Here is a 15,108-nt window from a genome sequence, read left to right as displayed (position 1 = left end):
ACCAGATAGGAGGCTCCTTCCATCTACCAAGTAAGAAAAATGGAAGATCTGACCAGGCAGAGCAGTTTAAGTGAAGAATGGGTGCAAGAAAACAGTTTAGCAGGACATGGGAATGGACTGGATTAGGAGGGAGGGGAAAGAGTAAAAGAAAGAAATACCCTTACCCATCGATACAAAAGAGTTTACTTTAGATTGAAGTGCTTTGTCAAAGTTCAACTAGCCCATGACATGTCATAACACTCTGGGAGCAAATTCTCCGAGACACTCCAGCCCAGGGCAGAAGGCGGGTGTGCTCTTGCTGCCCTCAGAACTAGAACACAGAGCCAACCCATAGCATGTGAACCATAAACCAAGTGGAACAGATGATGGCCAGGTAACCAGCATAGAACATTTGTGAGGCCAAGGAAGAGTAGCAAAGATACAAAACTGGACTTCAACAATACCTACTTCTAAAAAAGTCTAATTTCTCTCCCTCAAAAAAAGGGCACTCTTTATGTTTTCAAACATAGAGAAAATATTTCTTATTATAAATATCCTTGTCCCTCTAAAGTGGGGAAAGGTTGACTCTGTCCCAGTTATATGCTTATGAAACTGGCTGGCGTTATTTTTCTTTGTACTTGAGAGAATAATTTTCTCATGGCAGATTATCGTGAGGTCCACAGGCTTTTGGGTAAAACCTACACTAGTATTTTTATTGGCAAGGTTTCATGATAGTCTCAGAGGGAATAATCATTTTGACCCTGAAAGTAGTTGTATTTGCATGTACATACACCCACTCTCACATTCGCACACATGAGGGGGATGATTGTGGCAGACTTTCGGCATTTCTGAAGTGGTTGAAATTGGAATGCCATTGCTTTAGAAACATTTTGAAGGTTCAAAACCTCTTTGCCTTGTTTTATATGTTCTAAAAATACAACTTTGGTTTAAGATAAACAAAATGCAGAGCACGCGGTGGAAAGTGGTCGCAATAGAAAAAGATCTACCATGATCATTTTTTCTTCCTGCAAATTCCAAGAATTCATAAAATATAATTTAAAAACTCTTGTCTTAGATTATGTTGCCTCCTTTTGTAAGCATCTATCCTTATTTGGTTAGGTCCCCATGAAGGATTGCCAATGGGAAGAACTACATTTGAGTTTTCTAGCAGTAAGTCATCATAGCTATAACCAGCCATAAGATTAAAAGTCATCTTCAGTGATTCTGAAGGACAAAATTATGATAATTATTCGCACTTAATAACAAGGTTTTGAAAGAGGTACAGGCACAGATACTAAAAGCCAGTTTGTAGGAGTCTCAAATATGTTTCTGAGAAAATCTTTAAGCTAGTTATACATGGGGAAAATTCCTGCAAAAGGGCTTGGAGTAATTTGGTACAATGAAAAGAAAGTATCACTGCCATTCAACCTACTGCCTGTCAGATGTTTCTTCCTTAATAGTTTACCATTAAATAGTACTAACATCTGGTAACTCAAAGAATTTTCTAGCAGATAGTAACTTTCTTGGACTTAAGGCACAAATAACTGCTTTCCCTTCTATACTAAGCAAAATTCCTGAAGGAGAAAAGTTAAGTATTGTTACAGTTGCCATTCTTCTCCTTGCATCTTTGGATATGTATCCTGCTTTGGGACATTGTGCAAGTAAATGTGTGTGTGTGTGTGTGTGTATGCGTGTATATGTGTGTGGGGGGGAGGGTGAAGAGTTGGGGGATTCTAAAGAGAAACAGTTTCCACAGTGGTAACAGTGTGACAACAATGTAGTGTCACCTTGTGGCCAGAAGAGGTAAATGCCATGCTAAATTACCGCAACTGAATTTCATTCCTTCAAGATGGATTCGGATTATAGCAGATTTTGAGGGATATGTTTTAAATGGAATCATTTGTTAAGTGCCACAAGGTACATAAATGTGTAACTAAAATTCTCAGAGAGAGAAGAGCCAAATAGTGCAATCCAGGAATAATATAAATCTAGCAAAAATAGTCAAATGCATTCAGCTTCCTTTGAATGAACACAAGATATTGGCCAAACATGATTTGAGAAGAAAAACAGGAGTGAAAGTGACCTCAGTAATCCTGAGATATGTTCTTTAATCATTTGACCACTGAAGATTAAAGAATCACTGGAATGATTTAATTTTTTCTTCCAAGTTTATTCTCTATCAGTTTCTCATTGGCCACCCCCTCCAAAGTTTCCCAAGGAATCAGTGAATATTAATCAGGATAACATAGTCACAACAAACTAGAAGGCTGATATAGCTAAGAACTGGAGAAAATGCACATGGGAGTGCCTCTCTGAATTTTTCTATCATCTACACTTGAAAGCAGAAACCTCATCATAAATAAAATAGTCTATTTTAAATTATGTCTGATATACAAGATAGCACAGTCCGTGGTCCCCCAAGTTACACTTTGGCTAAAAAGCAAACCTGAAGAGAAGAGAACCTGAAAAAGTATCTTTTTTTCCCTCAGAGAGGTCAAAGGTAAAATGAGTAAGGACCCACAGCCTAGTCTCACTTCAGCAAACCAAATAATCAATGTATATGGTATATTGCCACATATCAGCGATTTTCTGATCAACTGAGGGTTTCTGCAATAACCTAGAAAGTCACATTATGTTCAAGCCTTTGAGTACTTTGCAATAAATAATTTTACAAGGCAATTTGTACATACTTTATATATAAAACAAAACTGTTGATACTGTTATTTAAAATCAGTTTTCATACCATTAACAAACATCTTAGGACAACACTAGCATCCTTAAAGAGACTCTATAATACATATAGGGAGAGGTGGAAAGATAAGGAGAAGAGATAAATAGATATTTAATGCACATTCCGTAAAAGTGCAGTCAGCTCTTGTTCTGTCACCATTCTTCCCCAGTATTAGAAGAATCATAAAATATGGGGGCAGGGGAGGGGTATTTGGTTTTTCCTTAAATCAAGTATAACATGTACTGTTAAAGAATTTAATTTCGTGAATGGATCTATGTATGCTATTTTCTATTCTGTTTAGTTTCTTCTAACACATTACAATGTTTAAAACTGTCACAATGTTTTAAAATCCAGGAGGTATAAAAATGAACCAGTAAATCTAGAGAAGCTTTTAAAAATACTTGCATCTCAGATGAAAACTGACAGGTATGTAATTGAAGTACTTGATATATTTTGTTGAAGGTACAAACAACATCTTCAATGTCCCAAATGAACTCAGTTACCAGATGACATTATAGATCTTTGTGGAATGACAAAATAGCAGTAATTCTGTTGTTCAGGATTTTTTCACCATGCCATGCAATGCTGGTTCAGTGCATTGAACTAAGAAGAAATCCTGCTTTGATTTTAAAAGGAGTAAATCTCTGAATCCCTTTACAGGAAAGCATGCCAAGAGCTAACTTCTCAGCACACCATGTGGTGTAAAGGCACGACTGATGCTTTTTGCACGTGAACATGAGTTAGGTCATTATCTTATGACCACGGACTGAAGCAAGCAAGTGAAGATACTTATTCGCATAATGTTTTATTTTTTTAAAAGATTTTATTTATTTGAGAGAGAGAGAGATCACAAGCAGGGGGGAGAGGCAGAGGGAGAAGCAGGCTTCCCGCTGAGCAGGGAGCCCGATGTAGGGCTCCATCCCAGGATCCTGGGATCGTGACCTGAGCCTAAGGCAAATGCTTAACGACTGAGCCACCCAGGCGCCCTTCACGTAATGTTTTTAAAATCTCATTCTCCCATCTCTTCCCAGCGCTAAAGAAGCAAAGCCGATTACAGAGGCGACATTCAAAACTCTTACGAAACAGGAGGACGAAAATCATACCTGAAGGTAAACTGATTCGATGGCCATCTTTGAGCTTTAACCGACTTCTCCTGAACTTTCCCTTCCTCTTCTTGACATTGGGCTTCTCCTGGTTTAACTGGAATATCAAAATGTTTAGCTCCCGCTCGAGCACGTCGATCTCCCGCTCGGCGAGCTGCCGCTCCCGCCGCCGGAGCAGCGCCTCCTGGGACTTCTGCTGGAGGGCAGCCCGGGTCAGTTCCTCCTCGCGGGACCGCAGCTCCTGGGGCAGAGAGCACACCTGGTGTCAGCAAGAAGCTGGGTCTCCTGCTCTTCAGCTCAGCCCCGGCCACTCCAGGGCTCCTGGGACCGCGCTCCTGGCGGGTAGGATGGTCGGAGCGCAAATCTTTCTAGCACAGCACTGACTTAGACGACAACGAAAGCCTTGCACGGGCTCCAGCAACGCTCTCAGTCTTACGGTCCTCAAAAATTTTTTACACCCGATTTCAACATTTCTCTCTCACCTCTAGCCTTTATAATATAATCACTTGGCACATAAAATGTACATTAACATAGAGCAACAAAGTACAGGTGGGAACAACCCTTTTCCAAATAAAGCCAAAAGTTAAAGCTCGACTAATTAAGGGATAATTATTCTCCTTACAAAAGACTGCAGTTCAGATTTCTTTACTTTGGAAGAACTTCTTTAGGTTCTTTAAGAATTTGCTCAGAGATTGAAACATCATGGTGGAGAGGTTAAAGGAAGAACAAAGCTAAGGTGTTCGAAGTTAGCTGAAGGCCCATCAGAAATGAAAATGAGCATCTCTAAAATGAAAAGTCAATGGAAAATGAACTTTTCAAATGAAAATGAACTTTTCAGGACCCCATGGATGAATGCAAAGTATCAGGTTATACACAGATCTCATGTATTAGCTCATAAAATCCTGCTGCCTCAGTGCTTCCTGATTAAAGTCTAACTTCCTCTTGGTTTTGGTTTCAGAATTATTTAACTTGATAGAAAAATCTATGAATTGAAGAATATAGTTAATATAGAGGAATATAGTTAATCCTTGAATAATATGGGGTTAGAAGCACTGACCCACCCCCAGCCCCACCGGGCCATCTAAAATCTATAAATAACTTTTGACTTCCCCAAAACTTAACCAATAATAATAGCCTATTGTTGCCAGGAAGCCTTATGGATGACATAGCCAATTAACATGTATTTTGTATGTTATATGTATTAGATAGTGTATTCTTACAATAAAGTAAGCTAGAGAAAAGAAAGTGTTATTAATAACAATGAAGAGAAAATACATTTACAGTACTCTATTTATTGAAAAAAGCCATGTATAAGTGGACCCACACAGTTCAAACCCATGTTGTTCAAGGATCAACTGTACGTTTGTTCCTTTAGGAAAAATGTATTCAATAGTAAAACCAAGAGCTCTCAGAGTTTTTAAATCACATCTCCATTCTTATTTCATTTGTATAAAATGATCTGTCCTATACCAGAGACATAAATATTCCTTTCAGGGCTGAGCTACTTTCTCTTCTTGATTACCCTGCTACTAAATCAAGCACTCCCACAGAAATCAAGGCATTTGCAAACTTTTATTTACACTGCTCCAGAGAATTTAATCTTAGACCATCCTAATACCAAGATCTTTGTTAGAAACTGTAGATGCCTTCTCAGATGCAGCTTTGGGCTGGGAACTCTGGGAGCTCTGAGCATCGGGCAAACATGTCACACATATATAAGCAGGCCACTTTACACAGCCCACCTCAAGAGTACTGATGCATGAAAGGACACTATAAAATAAAGCTCATGGGAGAAACCAGAGCTGAACCATGGGACTAAAATATCAACTGAAGTCTACTAATCCCTTGGACTTTTTATAGATGGGCTCCAAGAATATTTGGAGGCTATTCATCAGTACAATTATCATAGAGGAAAACATAGAAGACCCTCCTTCCACAAATAAATATAATAATATCAAGAAGAGACTAGGGAGCTCTAAAAAAAAAAAACAAAAAATTAATCAGATCAAACAAATTCTGAATTTATTGTAAATTTACCAAAGTGGGCTGAAATTTGCCTTTGAAACATTCTTTAAATTTATTTTTTCTAAACAAACTTCATAAAATTGCAAAAGCAAAGATTTACTTAAGACCAGTTGATATTCAAGTCACTTCTGGTGATATCTATCAACTGATTCTTATTTATAAGCAGATCAGTATTTTTTTCATTACATTGCCCCAGACAGAAATTACTATTTATTACGTGAAAAGGGAAAAAAAGAAAAAAAAGAAAATGGTACATATTAGAAAAAATTCTGGAATCCATTATTTAACTGATGGCTTTCTCCAACCAGTTTGTCCAAACTGGAGATCTTACAGTCGTGTATCTGGGGACAGAGGATACTTTCCAGTCAACTTCCAATTTCTAACTCATTACTGTCTGCCCTTTTGTTAAGATATTACTTTTCAGTGGTGTTGGTGTCAATCCAATTAGCTATTGTGAAATGAAATGGCATGGGGAACAGATAAGGGCAGCAAATTCAATTAGGCTTTTTTTGTGTTACTACAACAATAATTGAAGAAGAAACCCTGTTTAATTCCAGGTCCCAAGCTAAAATGTGAATTCTCTGGCAATGACTTTATAAATTAAAAAAAAAAAAAAAAAAAATCACTTGCCCAAGACTTCATCAAAGAAAAAAAAAAAAAGATCAAAAGAAAGCAGCCGAAGTATTCTTCCTTCTGAATGAATTTTAAAACATTCAAAAGTAAATGAAAAAAAAAAGGCACCCCTTTGAATACTCTGAAATTATGAAGCACACACAAAAATTCTTTTGGTTGCTGAGATTTCTAAGCAGTAATATTTGTTTAATTGCTTGGCACGGGCCATTCTAATAATGGCAAATCAAGATTCCTGGCAGTAGATGTTAATCATTAATGGTGACATGCCTTCTCATAGTGGTTCAAAACCAGGTGCGTGCACCCAATGCACAAAGACAGACACATGAAGATAAGAAGCCAGGAATTTAGGGAGGAACTGTTATCTGTGGAGGCTGCAGTTTACTGAGTAACGCAGAGCACAGCCAAGTTACTGACCATTAATTCCAAGTCTGACGCCTCCTACCTTAAGCAATCAGTGAACAAGAAAGGGAGATAGTGCACGTACACTGTGCTTTTGACTCTGTCAAAAAAGCGGCAGTTAGAAACCTTTAAGGAAAAATAAAAAGCATTATATATTCCCTTTAATTTTAAGTCAAAGGCTCACAAGATACCACGAATGCTGTATTTTCAAGGGGCGCTGTACAAAAAGAATATAAAAAGAAAAAGCAAAGACATCACCAGAGGATAGCTCAAAAATGAATCCAAAGAATAATAAACAAACTACTATAAACCCCCAAAATGGAGAAAGAGCAGACATGATTTCTGAAGGACGCTTTTTGACTTTTATACCACATATATAGTAAGAATTAACTCACTGGATATGCTTCTATCCTGCAGTGTCATAATTACCAACAATTTAAAATAAATAAATGAAATAGATAAAAATCATAATTATTAATAATATCACCTCTAAACTATAAATCCTATGATTTATTTTTCCTCAAAGTCCACTCCCATGCCCCTAAATCTTTTTTATTTTTGCTATTAAACATCTAACCTTAGAATTCCTGAGAACAATTTGGGAAAGTGTAAAAAAAAAAAAAAGTCAGTATTTTCCCTATCATATTAAGTCAATGAAAAGTATTAAAGTTTCCAAGAAACGTATTAATAGTATCACTGAAAGTAATCCTTCAACTCAATGCAAGATTTAAAAAGTAATCCGGTCGGGTCGTTTTCAAGCATTTTATTGCTCAGAGGAGCCCAGTTTCCTGTCTGGCCCAGGAAATGGTAGCGGCCACTGGAACCCGTTCTGGTTCCAATCAAAATCACCACTCTCTTTGGCACTTGCCGAGCACGGGCACCGCTCTGAGCACTCTGCATACAGCACTCAGCAAGCCTCACAGCACCCCCAGGGAGACAGCAGCCTTTCTGTGGATATTTCATGGTGAGGAGGTGGTTGGGGGGGAGCAGTCCTGGGTCAGCAAACAGTAGAGCCCCAATTCCAGCCAGCCGTCTGGCCCTAGTCTTAACCACTTTGCTAGACTGCTATAGATTTTGGCACTCTGCTATAAATGTATATTTAAAAAAGGGAGGGGGGTCTATCAGAGTTTTTAGAATCCCATTTAGATATCCCCTTAGTCTGCTCAAATCCCTCGAGGGAAGGAAGCCGAATACAGTCTACCGCACTGCTGTCTGCTCTAAGCGTTGGAAAGTCGTTGATTCGGAGACCACGTTTTAATCCCCGGAGCTTTCACCCAAGAAGTGCTACTGCCAAACTCTGAAACAACAGGAAGCATATTTCCTCCCTTCAAGTTCTTCCAGTATTCCAGGGTAGCCCCTGAAAGTACCAGCTCCGTCTGCACCCCTTCTGTTCTTTGCTCAGATTGGATGGATTCCCAGGTCCTTCTCCTGTCTTCCAGATCATCCTCCTTGGGAGGCTCTTTAAATCCTGGTGCCGACAATCAAACCCACCATCTAAGGCTGCATTTGCTTGTTTTATATTGTTAAACTTACAAAATACTGAAAGATCCAAGAAGGGACTGAATTACGTACACATCTACTACTTGAAAAAAAATGACTTTAACTGTTTACATATTTCTCTCTAGTCTTTATTTTAATCATTTAAAATTATGGAAATATTTAAAATATACTACAATTAGACAGACTAGCAAATACCCATGCACTCACCATCAATGTTTAATAGAGGCTAAGTTTTTAACCTCATCCGTCTCAGATCTGCTAAAGTCCTACGTGCGGCTGACTCTAATCTTCTCCCTTCCCTCTGCAGATCTGCTGTGCCTCAGTTGCTTTCTGCCCATCCCTTATCTGTACGTTCAGTCTTTTTGTACATTTGAATGGCATTGTTTTATGTGTTTTATAATTTTACATAAATGGTATCTAATGTAACTATTCTTCTGCAACTCGCTTTTCCCACTCAAACTTATGTTTGAGATTTATCCATGTTGAAACATGTAGCTAGAATCCATTTATTTTAACTAGTTTGCAGATTTCCACTGAATCAATATATAGCAGTTGAGGTGTCTTCCCTGTTAATGGGTACTGAAGCCGTTCCCAGGTTTTCATTCTCCCCAACCACGCTGAAGTGAACAACCAAAATTTCCCTGTGCACACATGTGGGAGTCTCTCAAGAACACATAAGCAGCAGTTAAACAGCTGAGTTGTACACCTCTTTGATGGCATAAGATTCAGAACAGATTTAAATTCCTTTTTACTTAAAACAGTAATAATGTGATAACAATAATTGCTAATATCACTCACTTATTAGAATACTTATCAGGAGCATATTAAGAAACTTTATGTAGGTTAACTTATTTCATATCTACCTTGTGCTGAGTACTTTGTTCAATGCTGTGGATGGAAATGACCAAGAATAAGATAGCACAGCTGATGAACTTATTACCTAGCAGAAAAGGCAAACCAAGTACAATTAAGCAAGTGAATAGTAATGAAGCAGGACTCAGCGCCAACCCCAACAAGGGAAGTGTGGGATGCCATGACACAGTGTGTCCTAGTAAGGGAAGGGAGCTGAGGGACTGACAGTAAAGGATCCAGCAATTGTGAGGTGGGACCAAAAGCGAGGAAGAGAACAGTATTCTGGACAGAGAAGAGAATGTATACCAAGACCAAAGGTCAAGAGCACGGCATCAGAGGAACCAAAAGAAATGCAATATGATTCTGACAAAGTGAGGCTAAATATGTTAGAACAAAGGAAATTAATAAGGGAAGGGACTGGCCATTGAAGAAGGATGCTCAGCTCTGCATCTGCACTGTAGAAGGGTCACTGGAGGTGATGGTGAGGGGAGTAAGACTGGATGCAGAGCACCCAGGTGGGATGCTGCCACATTGAGGCAAGTGGGAAGGGATGAGGGAGGGATTCCCACTGCTGGGCTCTGTCACATAGGAGATCACCAGAAATATCTTCTAAGAACTTTAAGACTGGGTAACCTATGAGAACAGCAATCCCATTACAAAAGGAAGGAGGAAGAAGAAGAAGAAGAAAAGAAGAAGAAGAAGAAGAGAAAGAAGAAGAAGAAGAAGAAGAATCATCATCAAGGAAGACTGGGCAGGGGATGAGAGTAGGTTGACTTCAGTGTCCAGTGGGAAAATGGTGCCAAGATACATAGCCGGCCCCTTTTAAAAACCTGTCAACAAGATCCCAAATCCCTAGCCTGGCCTTCTAAGGACCTCAAGGATACAGACTGTCATATCTATCTTTGTATCCCAGGACTCTAACACTGCTCCCAGCCCACGGTACACAGTCAACACTTGTTTGCTGGGGAAAACAAAACATGACCTTGAAACTCAGACCAAGGTCCCCAGAGACACATTTTTAAATTATATGTATTTTTAAGGAAACCATTTGCACTTTGGGGAATACCTATGACATGCCTTGTATTAATTTCCAGTTCAGCAAGACAATGGTGAGTGTCAGCTACTCAAGAACAGAATGTGGGCATACGGTGTCTTGGTACCACGCACAGTATTATATGTTCTAGCTCAAGAAATGCTTATGCACATACATCCACACCACAACTTGTTATTCCCTCTTCTGCCCTGACCTTTGGACTTGGGCTGACTGCAAGCCTTTGGTGTTACGGTCAGTGGAAAAGTCTGGAGATGTAACAGAGAGCCACACCATACAAGGCCAAGTAACTTTAACGTGGGGGACTGATTCTCCACCATGTTTCAGTGTCGTAAACTGGGATCGGCGAGTGGACTCTATTTAGCAAAGCATTACTGCCCTCTTCAAAAGAATTCCACCCTTTCAGAATCACAAATGTATGAGGCATAAAAATTCCTTCCTGGACAATTACATGGCTTCATAAAGGTTATCAAAAGCCTGCAACGTTGGACTTTGTCGAGACATTTATTGCACATACAACAGAATTTAACCTATTGAACAATTACACACTTGATGAGCAGAATAAACCTTGATTCATCAAAATGCTCAAGTGCTATGGAAGTATCTTTAAAAAAGTGAGCACTGCCCTGGTAGCCCCCAGCCATGCTGTAATGGTGGGTCCTTCAGGGCTGTGAGGTCTAGACCTAAGGGAGGCCATGCCGACTGAACTCACTTCCCAACTCGCCTGCCCTCCGATCCGTGTGCCTTCACTTCTCACGTGTCACTCGGCATGTGGCGGCATACGTGCAGTTCCAGCACAGTTAACATACATGTTTATTTTTTGCTTCTTCTTAAAATATACAAACCAACCAGAGCTTAACTCATCATATTAAAAAGTTAAAAAATTACAGGGCGCCTGGGTGGCTCAGTCGGTTAAGCGACTGCCTTCGGCTCAGGTCATGATCCTGGAGTCCCGGGATCGAGTCCCGCATCGGGCTCCCTGCTCAGCGGGGAGTCTGCTTCTCCCTCTGACCCTCCCCCCTCTCATGTGCTCTCTCTCTCTCTCAAATAAATAAATAAAATCTTTAAAAAACAAAAAATCATAATCAGTGGGGCACCTGGGTGGCTCAGTCGGTTAAGCAACTGCCTTCGGCTCAGGTCATGATCCTGGAGTCCCGGGATCGAGTCCCGCATCGGGCTCCCTGCTCGGCGGGGAGTCTGCCTCTCTCTCTGACCCTCCTCCCTCTCATGCTCTCTCTCTCATTCTCTCTGTCTCAAATAAATAAATAAAATCTTTAAAAAAAAAAAAAAGTTAAAAAATTACACACTTTTCCACTTTCTCCAACAAAGCAATGCCTTGGAGATAAAAGGATGTGTGTGTGTGTGTATGTTGGGGGTGGTCTAGCATAAAAAAGGGCTTTAAAAGACATAACCAAAAACTATAAAAAGACACCTTTGAGACAAACTGTGACATTTGAATATAGAATATTACATGATATCAAGGAATTGCTGTTACTTTCTGAGGTAATAATGGTAAAAAGTTATTTCTAAAATTCTTACCAGTTAGAGATGCACATTGAAGACTTAAGGGTAAAATGACATGAGTCGAGGACTTAATTTAAGGTTAACCATTTTTTAAAAAGGATGATAATGTGTAAAGGAGATGAACAAAATGACAAAATATTGACAATTACTGAAGTTGGTTAATTTGTACAAAGGGTTTAGTTTGCTATTCTCTTTTTTTAATTTGTTTTACTTTTGAAAATTCCCTTAATAAAAGGTTGTTTATGGTCTAATTACACATCTCGAGTACAGTTTCATTTTGTTTTGTTTAAACTGGAAGGTAAGAATCAATAAAGATTCATGCCTGAAAGTCTTTTATAATAACGCTAATAGTGTTCTTAACTCACGTTTTCCATAATCTTCAGAGATGTGGGTACATTATGCAATTAATACAGATCTCTCACCTTTTCCTTTGTTCTCAGTTCATCAAACATTTGTTGAATTTCTAGCTTCCAGTCATCTTGCATGGAATGAAAAGATTCTTGAGGCATTTCGGTCATAACCGTCCCTTCAATAGCTGTCAGTTGTTCAAGAATTAAGGCAAATGAAGGACGAATGTGAGGGTCTTGTTGCCAGCACTCTAAAATCAACAAGAACCCCATTAATTCTGTTTCTTGGCATAGTTCAGATTACCAGCCCATGCAGATGGGTTTAAAATCTGCTAAAGATTTTAAAAATCAACTGATAATGGTTTTGAACATTTTATTTTACACAGTGACCAGGCTGGTGGCCTGCATAACATTTACTATTAGGTAAGGCTCTTGTTGTTTATCTTATGTGGTCCATGCCTTACCACGAACTCTGTTTCAGGGGCCTAAGCTGCGCTAGCCAGGTGATTTACAGATACAGAGTTCTCGAACTCGCCCCAAGAAAACCAAAGTTTCTAAAAGGTTATAACCACAAGAGAGGTTCTAAGAAATGGCCTAATAATGAAGGAAGGTAACGAGCTGCTTGCAAAAAGAGTCAGTTAATTTTTAAAAGACAAGCATCAAATAGATAAGGTCATGGCAAAACAGGGCTGGTTAAGATTGTTAAACATTTTTGATCATGAGGTAGAACTTAAAATAGCAGAATGAACCCAATTCAATTCTGTCTTTGAGCGCTACTGGTGTAACTTGGTGAAAACTTTATTACCAGTTGGTTAAATTTTGTACATAAACGTGTCACTGATAAAACTAGATTGGTTTTTAAAAAGTTACTTAATCTGTCAATACTTTACCTGACATCTTAGATTGAAGACAAAGTTTCTAATTCATTAAATAGTATAGTTGCTTAAAAGCATTTGAAAATTAGAATCACAGAAATTACTCTTTTGGTTAAAAAATATACAGACATTCTCCTGAGCAAATCCCCTTGCCTCCGCAGACACACAGAAACTGACCTTTCATGAGCTTGGCAAATGGCTCAGGGCAGGTGGATGGAATGGGCAAAGTGAGCTTATTGACTGCTACCCCATAAGCCACGGCGAGCCCATCGATGCCACGGTAGGGGACTTCTCCCGTGAGCAGCTCCCACAGTAGGACTCCGTAGCTGCAAAGCAAAACTGCCATAAAGTCACATGGGTTAAGTGATGTCTTTTCCTTATGACACAAATGGTGGGATAAATGCGTCAGAGCCCTCATCCAGCTCTGATTAAGAATCTTCTCTTCCAACAAAACCCTTAAGTGCCACTTATCCCAAGGTGGGAAGTGGGCTCTTCCAGCGAACCTCCCAAACGCATATAAGTACACACCTTCCCAGAAATCAGTTATGCATTCATGACAGGAATTAAAACTACCTAATGAATAGGAAAGTATAGGAGCAGTACATAATTGAATCAAATCAGGTCCAGAACCAGGTCACACTTTAATGTGGTGGTTTTGATGTTTCTCCTTCTATCTCATTTTTTTACACTGGAATTAAACCTCTTGAGGACTGTCAGGACACTGACAGAAATCTCATCCTATGCACCACAGGACTTAGATCAAACAATGCTGACTATTTTTAAATGGTTTTTTTTTTTTTGAAACTGTTTATCTTTCTGCCTCTCCCTTCATATTTTCTACCATATTGCTTAATAGTTATGGACAAAAAAAATCAGCATGGGCCTTCTTGTGCCTGCTGGTGGGACAAAACACATCTTCTTTGTAACTCTGTATCCATTAGTACCTTAGTTTCCCTTTATCTTCTTCAAAACATAAAGTACAAATTATCTTTTGTTAATACATAAAATATCACTCACTCCAGACATTCCATGTGATTTTAAATGGAAACACACAGGCATATAAGCAACAGTCATATTTATTTTTTTTAATTTACTAACATAACTAGTACATTCTTATTTAGTTTTCTAATTTTTGAAAACATCATTAGCTTTAAGTTTTAAAAAAGTTTGAAATTTAGAGTAGTAACTTAATTCTCATTTCTCATAGCTTGTTGCTTATATAGAACATTAAAGCATCATTTTAAAGATAGCAGACAGAAGGTAGTAAAATACACCTAAAGGAAAGGCAGAACAGCTCAGAATAACATCAAAAAAAGCATTTAAATTTGGCTATGGAATTGATGTCTGAGTCTCATCTGATTATCTTCTGATCTAAAGAGATATGGGGACTCAGAGCATCACGACTATAATAGAACAAGCCGTCTCTGAAGACCTGGTCTGCAAAGAGCTGGAAACTCTCTAGACTCCAGCTTCAGGTCATCCCAGATATGATAACCTCTCATTTAAAAAGCTCTCCATCAGTGCCTATTGGATCCTATTCTATCTACTGAAAACTTTCTGAATAAGAATTTAGAAACGACAGAATGTGCCCAACCAGTGGGGCCTCAGGGATCCTCCAGCTGATGTTCCACCAGCTCTAAGTGAAGGTGTTTGAGTCTTGAGGGCACTGGGTCCAGGGCTCCTTCCCTGAGCAGGTGGAGGACCAGGGCACCAGTGAAAGGCAGCTGCATCTGGAAGCTGCAGACTTGAGTTTGGGGAGTATCACTACTTACTAGCTACGTCTCCACTCACAAAGCCCTTAACAGCCAATCCTGAATTAACTGACCTATAAAGTAAAAGTGATGTCTGCTCTGCCATCTCAAAGCACTGTTTTATATTGAAAAAAAGGGGACGGGGCGCCTGGGTGGCTCAGTTGGTTAAGCGACTGCCTTCGGCTCAGGTCATGATCCTGGAGTCCCGGGATCGAGTCCCGCATCGGGCTCCCTGCTCGGCGGGGAGTCTGCTTCTCCCTCTGACCCTCCTCCCTCTCATGCTCTCTGTCTCTCATTCTCTCTGTCTCAAATAAATAAATAAAATCTTTAAAAAAAAA

The 15,108-nt window shown here is 39.3% G+C and overlaps 1 protein-coding gene across 1 annotated transcript in view; it reads right to left on the bottom strand.

Moving 5' to 3' along the window:
* Positions 1-15,108, bottom strand: part of MAP3K21 (mitogen-activated protein kinase kinase kinase 21) — a 58,543-nt gene that overhangs the window by 23,132 nt on the left and 20,303 nt on the right. Inside the window, exons 3-5 of the mRNA XM_081823166.1 lie at positions 13,197-13,345; positions 12,220-12,395; positions 3,814-4,054 (exon numbers count right to left, since the gene is read on the bottom strand). Coding sequence (XP_081679292.1) covers positions 3,814-4,054; positions 12,220-12,395; positions 13,197-13,345 — 566 coding nt within the window. The remainder of the gene's footprint in view (positions 1-3,813; positions 4,055-12,219; positions 12,396-13,196; positions 13,346-15,108) is intronic.

This window comes from Leptonychotes weddellii, chromosome 6 (assembly GCF_054177405.1).
Source record: "Leptonychotes weddellii isolate Sample4059 chromosome 6, ASM5417740v2, whole genome shotgun sequence".
Taxonomy (NCBI): domain Eukaryota; kingdom Metazoa; phylum Chordata; class Mammalia; order Carnivora; family Phocidae; genus Leptonychotes; species Leptonychotes weddellii.
The sequence above is the reverse complement of the archived record's forward strand: the minus strand, read 5'-3'. Positions and strand labels throughout refer to the sequence as shown.